Source organism: Anas platyrhynchos, chromosome 17 (genome assembly GCF_047663525.1).
Source record: "Anas platyrhynchos isolate ZD024472 breed Pekin duck chromosome 17, IASCAAS_PekinDuck_T2T, whole genome shotgun sequence".
In the NCBI taxonomy this organism is placed as follows: Eukaryota; Metazoa; Chordata; class Aves; order Anseriformes; family Anatidae; genus Anas; species Anas platyrhynchos.
In genome coordinates this window covers 1,644,888-1,654,920 of record NC_092603.1, presented here as the reverse complement: position 1 = coordinate 1,654,920, position 10,033 = coordinate 1,644,888, and the positions used below count along the sequence as shown (strand labels likewise).

Below are 10,033 nucleotides of genomic sequence, written 5' to 3'. Positions count from 1 at the left end.
ACGCTGCTCCCTCCCTTGCAGCATCGACTTCCTGGTAATATGTACTGCAAAATGCTGCTGACATAATAAGTAGTCACCAGTGCTACCAGCCTCACTCCTCATTCCTTTGAGGAATCTGCCACCACCCATGAGCGGGGGTTGCTCTCGCCATGTGGTGTGGAAAGGCAGAAGGTACAGAGGAGAAGAGACCAGACCCATCTTTGCAAAGTGGTGCTGCTAAGCTGACTGGCAATATAGACCAGTTCTATAAAAGGCCTGCATGTTCTCACCCTGCTGGCCCACAGTGAAGGCATCACCCAAGAAGGGCTACTGCTGAAGGTTCTGAACTTCTGATCATCATTTGCAGAGATTTCTGCTAGCTTCTTCATCTCACAGCAGCATACATACACTGGTGTGCTTTCCTCTCAGCAGGCTTAAGCCCATCTTTTGAGACTACTTTCTAGAGCCAGTCTTCACAGCAGATACAGGCCGGGTGCCCTAGCCCTTGCACCCACAGTGATGCAGCTTTGTGTTTGGTTGCTGATGGCTCCCAGGAGAAGTGCCATCATTGCAAAAAGCAAGCTTAAAACAAAGCAATTGTTTGCACAGGTAGGGTCTCAGGATGTTTTTCGACAAAGGATGAAACAGCACCCAAGGACAGACTTACAAAGCTTTTCTGAAGTTTAGTCACGACCCTGAGACCCCTCCTCCACTAGGGAAAGGACAGGAAGAGAGCAATTAGCAGCAGCTTATTTAGAGCTTGCAAAGCAGGGTGGTGCAAACACCTCCAGTCACACCATTAAACCCATCCTGACCCTGGCAATGCCTTCCCTCATTGCCATGCACAGCAGGACAGCAGCAGGGCCTTGGGTTGCCCGCAGTCATATGTTGATGTGCCCTGAGATCTTACTCTTCTCCAGGGCTGAAGTTATCTCAGAACAGGACTCGGGGCTCGTGTCACCTAGTGGGTTGTTGCCCCTACTACATCCCAGCTAAGTGCTCAGGCCTTTGCTTGCAGCTCTGGGCAGAGACAAAGCCATCAGTGGCCTGCTGCTAGGAGAGTTAACTCTTTCCTTGCAGAGCAGGGAAGGCTGAGCAGGGCGGAGCGCTGAACCCTTTCCTCACACAGTGGCATGCTCTGGGGGAGCCAACAGAGAAGGCTGAGGTCAAGCCCTAACCAACCTCTGATTTTCTGTGCTGCAGCTTCACAACACATTCTGGTTTGGGGCCAGGAAGACATGCTGCACATCAGGAGGAGCTATGGCCAAGGCTGAGCTGCAGCCCAGAGCTCCTCCTACAAAGCTGATGAGGGGTTAAGTACCTTGGGCTGGGCCTGAACAGAGCCCCAGGGCATGGAAATGCCCCTACAGAAGAAGAGCCTGAGAGTCTGGGCTCTGCCAGGGTGTGCAGTGGGGGGAAAAGCCTTTGGTGCAGCTCACAGCTCCCTGCCCACCAGCAGACCTCAGAGGTGCACCCTGTAAGGCAAGTAGAGCCTGGCTGGAAGCCACCCAGGCAGTGTCTTGGTTGCAGGAGGTGAACCGCGTCCATCCTGCAGCTGCGTCCAGGCTCAGGATACTTGGCGTCCTCCAGCCTACACGACTCAGAGGAGCCAGGCTGCCTGCAAGGAGGGTGGGAGCAGCCTACTGTGGACTCGAGGTATGTTATAAATGGAGTGGTAATTCGTGTCGAGAAAATGGTTGATATTCATAAAGAAGGGGGAGATGTGGGAGTGTGCCCATGGAGGTCGGACAGCCCCGTGTTTGAGATAACATTAGACTCTTAACGATGAGGCCATCGGGAATATAAAAGAGTTTAGCGGGAACAAAGAAGGGTGATTCAGGAGACTCCATGCAGTCTCAGGTTTCTTGTTCTCCAGCTGGTCTTTTGTTCTCCAGCCATTAAGGCATGGAAGTTTCTGAGTGTTTGCTGTTGTTATATGCAAAGTTGCTTGACCAATGAAAAGTTGTTTTGAAAAGAACTGCTGTGGAGAGAAAGGTATAAGAGGGGAGCCTGCCCTCAAGATTAAAAAAGATAAGAAAAAGGCAACACGATGTGATGAAGTTATGTCATCAATAAAGAAGCAGAAAGAAGGAATGAACAGGAACAGGCTAGCGGAACAGAGACCAGTACGGGAACAGGCACATTGATTGCCCCATTAAGATAGGTTCGGCCAAACTCAGCAAACCACTCAGAGAATCTCAAACTGAAAGTTGCGGGAATTAGGCGCACCGGAGCTGGGAAGAAGCTCAAGCTGAGAGAAGCGGACCTGTGCACACAACTGCCCCTCGCTGGTAAGCAGCTGCACATTATGGGGAATCATATGTCCTTAGGAACAAAGTCCTGGTAACCTTACAGCTTATTCTTCTATTTAACAATCAGACAGTTTATGATCCCGAAACATGGGACCAAATTGAGGTCAAGGTGTGGGACTCTGCAACTACAAATGACAAGGTTGCAGTGGGATTGCTGGGCACCTGGCGAGCAATCTCTGAGGCCTTAAAGAGCCATGTGGGGCCACAGTCAGAAACGTGTGGTTTGTCAGATAGTGAGGGAGCTGTGGGCTCCTTTACTGATCCGACTGCTAGGGCATCGGTCCTTCTGCCGCTACAGCCATGGAAGGCTTTTGCTGTTCCGCCCCCTGTTGACCTGAACGTGCCTTTTGAGCCAGGCCTCATTGGCTTGAAAAGGAGATGGGTATGTTTTTCTTCGATCTGGGAAGAACGGGAGACATAAGGCCCAAAGACCAAGTTGCTTGACAACTTAAAGCAAGATCTATTGTTCAAAAGGAATGGAAAATGGAGACTGTTAAGTCACGGAACTTCAAGGATTGTTTGTTACCTTTCCTGATTGTACGTATGTATAGGCATACTCGGGTTTAGTATGTAAAAGCAATGTTCTATATAGTTAGAATGTTTGATGTTCGTGTGTGCATGTTGGTGGAGCGTAGACTCCCCGCACACCCAGCGCTGTTTACTTGCCTTTTATACCTTTTATACCTTTTGTAAATATTATTTTCTGAATATTACTAAATTCAGATTGAGTTGAGACTTCATTTATAACAAGGTAGGTACTCTCCATTGTTTATGCAGACAAGAGGCAGGATTTTTCCTTTTCCACATGATTCCCCCCTTTGAGACAGGGCCTGAGCATCTAAAGCTCAGCACCAGACTTGGGAGGTCATGCAAAAGGGGAAAGGAAAAGCAGGATCTGACCCATGTTGCTGTTCGAGGGTGGGAGATAGCTGTCAGGATGCAAAGCATGCAGCTTGTTGCTCACTGCTCCTCTCTTGGCTGCAGCCAAGAAATGAGCTGGGCTCTGTGAAAGAGGATGCAAGTCCTCAGCAGGAAGGCTCTGGATCTGCAGTGTTGTTTCCTGAGCCGTGGATTAGACTCTGTTGCTGAGGTTTCTGAGGGGGCACAGGACGGGGTTGGAGCTGGGCAAAGAGCTCAAAACGAGACGGGGCAAAGGGCAGCTCTCTGTGGGTTGCACCCCCTTTTAGGCCATATCCACCTGCCCCAACATGAGCTCCTCAGTGGGCTGCAGTTTAGAGATCTGATCCACTCTGCCACACCGGGGGCTGCAGCAGGACAGCCTGCTTCCCCGTGGTCCTGGCCACAGGCTTCAGGGGAAATTCTGTCCTGGTGCCTGGAGCACCTCCTTCCTCCTTTGTCACTGACCTTAGTGTCTGCAGGGTTGTTTTCATCTCATTTTCTCACTCCTCTCTGACGATTGCTGATGTGCAGCAGCTTTTTCCTTTCTTAAACCTGTGTCCCAGCTGGCTTTTACCCCCAATCAATGGCCTGCAGCTGGGCTGGCGCTGGGGAGGGACAGGGACAGGGACTGCTGCATTCCCCCAAACCTACCCTGCCATTTCTCTTGTCCCAGCAGGTTCCAGTTTGACATCTACCTTTCAGCTGTGATTGTCCCAGCCTGCAGGAGGGCAGGAAATGGCCACGGCACATCCAGCTGAGGTAGGGGCTTGGAGAAGCAGCCAGGAGAGGCCAAGGGGGAAGGGATGTGAATGCAGGGGGAAGATGAGGTGCCGTCAGCCAGCATTTGTGTGCTGGGCACAGAGAAGCCACTGGGACTGGAGCTTCTGTCATCAACAGGCTGCTTCTACATGGAGCCTCTTTGCTTGCAGGAACCCGTGACCTTCGTGGAGGTGGCAGTGTATTTCAGCAGGGAGGAGTGGGAGCTGCTGCATCCTGCACAGCGAGTGCTCTACCGGGACGTGATGCTGGAGACGTATGAGTCCATAACTTCGCTGGGTGAGTGAGGGCTTTGCTTCCTTTTCTCCTCAGTAGGGGAGCTTTCGTGGTGTAGAAGAAGCCTCTGTGAGCAAGACATGTAATAAACACAATGCAATTATTTACTGCATACAGAAGGAAAAAAAATTAAAAAAAAAAAAAAAAAAAAACAGCAAACTAAAACCACACAGTAAAAAAGATAAGGATGAGTTAAGAAGACAGTAGTGTGTTATCCACTGTAACATATATATATTATGATATAATGATACAATCATAATATAATATGAAAAATAATAGTGTATATTAGAATATTTAATAATATAATAATATACAAACTATATAGCTATATAGACATATACTTGTATATATATGTATATATTATAGTTATATAGACATGCGTCCAAAAGAGCTTTTCTTGGTGGTGGCATGTAAATCTTCCTTCTCAGCATTGCCTTCCTCAGTTTTCCCCTAAACCTTCTTGAAGTCAACTGCATTGAATAAGTAGGTAAAAGGTAAGGCAAATAAATAAGTCCCTGCAGTATTTTCAGAGATAGAAGAGCCTTGCTGTCTTCAAACAAAGCTAGTCTATGTTGCTGACCTGAATGATACTGGGCCTTAAAAGTGGCTTTACAGGAAAGGAGTGATTACATAGTACACGTGGACACTTAGCAGCTGTGTCAAAACCATGGAAATCATAGAGTCATAGAACGGCCTGGATTGAAAAGAACCTTAAAGATCTTCGAGTTTCAACCCCCCTGCTCTGGGCAAGGTTGCCAACCAGTAGAGGAGGCTTCCCAGAGTTGCATCAAGCCTGGCCTTGAATGCCTCCAGGGCTGGGGCATCCACAACCTCCCTGGGCAAACTGTTCCAGTGCCTCACCACCCTCTGAGTGAAAAACTTTCTCCTCATTTCCAACCTAAATCTCCCCTCTTAGTTTAAAACCATCCCCCCTTGTCCTATCACTACCAACACATGTAAGCAGGCGTTCCCCCTCCTGTTGATACGCTCCCTTCAAACACTGGAAGGCCGCAGTGAGGTCTCCCTGAAGCCTTCTCTTCTCCAAGCTAAACAAGCTCAATTTCCTCAAGCTTTATGCACAGGGAGGTTTTCCAGCCCTCTGATCATCTTAGTAGCCCTCCAAATGCTCTCATCTCCTCTGTTTATGTCATTTAAGGACTCCTTCCATCCCCCAAACCCGTGGTGATCTCCCAGCTTGAAGAAGGGGAAGATCCCTGGATCCCAGATCTGCATGGCGTGGAGGATGTGACAGGAGACCTCAGCCCAGGTGAGGTGGTGGAGGAAGGGAGGAGATTGGGGTTGGCAAATGCCAAGATCAGAGGATCAGAGAGCTCTGTCTGGGCAATATTGTGGGCACTATGGGCTGGTTGTGGATTTCCTCTGTCATCCAGCAGGTGACAGGATCACAAAAGCAGCGGAGCCTCTTCAGAAAGGTGGCGTGGCCCAAAGGCAGCTGAATGCTGTCTCTGTGGGAAAAACCAGAAGGGGCGTGCAAAAGGGCCTGGAGCATGGAAAGCATCTCAAGAAGCCACTGAAAACCCATCGAGGAAATGGAGCTCGGAAGCCCCTAGATGGCAGCAAAGGTCAAAAGAAGGCTAAAGAACTGACAATGAAGCAAGGCTGCCAGAAGAAGTTGGAGAACCAATGTGACGAGTGTGGAGGAATCTTTAAAAGTCATTCCTATCTTCTTAAGCACCGGCGCATCCACACAGGATACAAACCCTACAAGTGCACTGAGTGTGGGAAGAGCTACCTAACAAGTTCCAGTCTTGTTATACACCAGCGGATTCACACAGGAGAGAGACCCTACAAGTGCTTGGAGTGTGAGAAGAGCTTCAGAAGGAGCTCTGCACTCGCCTCCCATAAGTATTTTCACAAAGGAGAGAGACCCTACAAGTGCCCTGAGTGTGAGAAGACCTTCCAGTCGCATCATGGACTCAACTTGCACAAGCGGATCCACATAGGAGAGAGACCCTACAAGTGTCCTGAGTGTGGGAAGGGCTTCCAGTCGAGATATAGACTCAATGCGCACAAATGGATCCACACAGGAGAGATGCACTACAAGTGCCTTAAGTGTGAGAAGGGCTTCCCGTCGAGATATAGACTCAAATTGCACAAACGGATCCACACAGGAGAGAGACCCTACAAGTGTCCTGACTGTGCAAAGGCCTTTGAGAGCAGTTCTGACCTTAGATCACACAAGTGTGTCCACAAAGGAGTCAAGTTGTAGCAGTGCCCTGTGTGTGGGATGTGCTTCCGCCAGAGCTCGAACATGGTCACCTAATTCTAAATGCACACAGAAATATATTTCTTACAAATACCTTGAGCAGAGGAAGAGCCTTGTGGCAAACTTATCTTCAAAATAACTTACAAACACCTTGAGCAGAGGAAGAGCCTTATGGCAAACTCATCTTCAAACCCACCTGCAGATCAGACTCCCTCCCCCGAAACCTGAAGCCGAGGTTTAGCCCGATGCAGACAGCAGGGAGCACTAGGTGTAAGAATAAGATGTTTTCCCAGGCTGTGTTCCCTGGGAGATATCACTGAGAGCCCATCAGGGAATGGTGTATATGGCTGAGAGCAGAGAGAGAAACCCTGTCCCTAGTGTGGGCATCCGACGATGGCTGTTGGACAGATCCAGTCCCCTCTTCCCTTCCTTGTTCTGTTTATCACTGCGTAAAATATTCTCTGGGATTCCTGATTTTCACGTCACCTTTTTTCCCCTCACCTTTAGGGGACTTGCTGCCCAATGGTTTGTTAACAGCAGTAAATACCAAGTCCCAGAAGCTGTGACAGAAAGATTTAAATTCCTACCATGAAACCCAGCATAAAAACCCCACAAAGAGCAAACTCCCATCCTTGATCCTTGAAGCCATGGTTTATCCTGGTGCAGACAAAAGAGAGCTCTGGGTGTCAAGATATTTGCTGGTACGTTTCTTGGGAGAAATTTTGCTGTGAGTCCATCAGGGAATGATGCATTTGCTCCATCTTCTTTGAGCAGCTTAGCAGATTCCCCAGTGCCTTCACCCCCTCTGGGATGCAAAGGGTGTAGGGATGCTGATAGAAGAGTCTGGAAAGGAAAAGGGAAACAGGAAAAGCCAGCTGATGCTCTGTGCTATCCTCTACGCTTGTAGCCAGGCTCATGTTTTGGCAGTGGCCAGCTCACTGCTCCTACCACAAGAGCCCATGGGGACCAGCTGGCCAGCTGCAAGTGAGCCTTTGGGAGATGTCATGCAGGAGAGCTAAGAAGTCAGAGCAGTGCTGGGTAAGGAGTCCAGAGTTTTGGTGATGCTCATCCCAAAGCAAGGCAGGCAACACTTCCAATCTCCACCTGAGTAAGCAACATCCTGCCAAGGTTCACAAATGACACATCAAGGCACAGAAGAAAGTCACAATTCCCACACCTCTGCATAAGGAAATGCTCCCAGTTTCACTTTGGCTCACTTGGACAAGGCAGACCCCATTTTGGCTTGTGACCGGCATGCCTTGGAGTTTTCCCATCCTTTGGCTGGAGCATATCACCCTTCCTGGCCTTAGGTTGTGATGGGTGTTCTGGGACAAATATATCCTGTTCTTGCTTTGTCCCCGGTGTGGGAATTACCCATATTGCTCCCCTTTTCAACTGGAGATGGGGTGCCAAGTGACCACACAAAGGAAAGTGCAGAGCTGGCTGTAGCGAAGCTACTGGAAGCATTTGGGATGTTGGTAGGTGGATCAGAAGCACATTTCTCCCAGGGATGTGTATGAGGAAAATCACCCGGGAAAGTGACTCTTCACTCAGAGAGCCCAGGAAAGTCACCTCTGGATAAACCCATCTGCTGTGGGTGAATGCATGAAGATCCAAAAGAAACCTCGGCTGCACAGAAAGGAAGAAAGCATGTCTGCAGGGATTACGGGAAAAACTTCAGCTGGAGCTCATTGCCTAGAAGATAACAGCAACCCCCCATAGGGGAGAGCGCCTTGATTTCAGGAAGAGGTACATCCAGAGCTAGGAGATCCTCACCCATGACAGACTGCATGCTGGGGAGAAGGGCTACAAATGCCCCAAGTGCAGGAAGAGCTTCAGCCACAGCATGAACTCATTAAATATCAGCGAATCCACATGGGAGATAGACCCTACAAGTGTCTTGCCTGCAGGAAGAGATTTTTTCAGACCTTGCACACTGGGAGAGACCTTGAGAATGGAGGAGTCCCCAGAGGCTTCTCATGACAAAGGGAGAGCTTCCAAAGGAGAAGGCATCCATGGCACCACCCAGATAAGGGTCTTACACCAATGGGCTTTGGATGCTCTTTCCTTGCTGACAAAAGAAAATCTCTCACCATGCTTAGTTTTCTCTTTCCACTCTTGCAGCAACCAGCTTTTAAAACCCATTTCCTGAGGAAACTGCAAAAACATTGTGTGTGTGCGTGCATGAGTTCCTCTCTCAGAAATTTCTGAGAAGGCCTGTGGAAGAGACTACCCTCTGATAAAACTGACCATTTCATCCCTTGTCTGGGAAATGCCTTTTCTCGGGGGTGTGAAAGGGGAAAAGGAAGGGGAAGAATAAAATACCTGATTTGTCCCAGAGCTTATGTTTTCACTGGGGCCTGCTTTCTTAAAATGAAAAACGGAAGGACAGGAAAGGTGCAAGGGGGCTTTGTTTCTGGTGTCAGTTCCAGCCCAGTGCTTGCTTCTGGGGGGAGACATGTTCGGCACACAACCCCACCACCCTTCCTAAATGTGCTGCTACAAGTGTTTAGGAAACCTATGTGCCTATGAAGACAACAAGCGGAGGGAGTTGGTGATGTTCAGCCTGGAGAAGAGAAGGCTCCAGGGAGACCTTGTTGCAGCCCTCCAGTACCAAAAGTGGGCCTACAAGAAAGCAGGAGAGAGACACTTTATTAGGGAGTGTATTGGTAAGACAAGGAGGAACGACTTTAAACTCAAAGAGGTTAGGTTCAGATTAGATATTGGGATATTAGATATTAGATATTGGGCTCAGTGGGGGGAAAAGCCTTTGGTGCAGCTCACAGCTCCCTGCCCACCAGCAGACCTCAGAGGGGCACCCTGTAAGGCAAGTGAGAGCCTGGCTGGAAGCCACCCAGGCAGTGTCTTGGTTGCAGGAGGTGCACTGCTGCCTGAAGACATTAAGAAGACGTTAGTGTGTTATCCACTATAACATATATATTTTTGATAGAATGATATAATATCAATTTCCTCGTAACATATAATCTAATTCTCTCATCCTGTTTAAAACCATTAAAACCACAGTTTTAAACCATTCTGCCTTCTTCTATCACTATCTGCCCCTGTAAAAACTCATTCCATTTTTTTTTTTAAAGCCCATTTTAAGTACTGAAAGTACCTTAAAAAGTACATAAAATCTATCACCATGTTTGGTTTGCCCTTCTTGTTGTAAGCAGCTTTCTTCACCTATTTCCTAAGGAAACTGTAGGAAAATTTCGTGTGCACATGCATGCGTTCCTTTCTCAGTAATTTCTGAGCCCACTGATCTATCTGATGCAAGAGTCAGAGCAGTAGTGCGGCTCTTGGAGGCTTACTGAAAATTCCCTTCAAGCAGAAAAGAAAACTCTACATACAAGCTTTCCCTGAGCTAACAGCCAGTCAATTCACCCTTTGATTAGCCATTGGAGAAGGCATGTGGAAGAGACCAACCTTTGATCAAAGTTTAATTTGCTCTGCTAGAGGGAACCCGGGTGGGACCAGGGGCGTCACCTGAGCACGGGGGTCACCGTGGTGTGTGGCATCCCTCATTTCCTATCACCCCTTCCCCCTCTCCCAGCAGAAT

At 48.6% G+C, this 10,033-nt stretch overlaps 1 protein-coding gene across 1 annotated transcript; it reads left to right on the top strand.

Moving 5' to 3' along the window:
• Window positions 1–1,299: 1,299 nt before the first annotated feature.
• Window positions 1,300–9,868, top strand: LOC119718670 (zinc finger protein 2-like). The gene is made up of 5 exons (XM_038187877.2): window positions 1,300–1,635; window positions 3,868–3,950; window positions 4,121–4,247; window positions 5,401–5,511; window positions 5,636–9,868. The coding sequence occupies exons 2-5, from the start codon at window positions 3,927–3,929 to the stop codon at window positions 6,472–6,474; spliced, it is 1,101 nt and encodes a 366-aa protein (XP_038043805.2). The 5' UTR covers window positions 1,300–1,635; window positions 3,868–3,926; the 3' UTR covers window positions 6,475–9,868.
• The last annotated feature ends 165 nt before the right edge of the window (window positions 9,869–10,033 follow it).

Bases quoted from the DNA above. Each gene is read 5' to 3' on its own strand.
- LOC119718670 (XM_038187877.2), top strand. From the start codon at position 3,927: ATGGCCACGGCACATCCAGCTGAG. The intron at 3,951-4,120 runs GTAGGGGCTTGG...CTTTGCTTGCAG, and splicing joins CCACGGCACATCCAGCTGAG to GAACCCGTGACCTTCGTGGA. The intron at 5,512-5,635 runs GTGAGGTGGTGG...TCTGTCATCCAG, and splicing joins GACAGGAGACCTCAGCCCAG to CAGGTGACAGGATCACAAAA.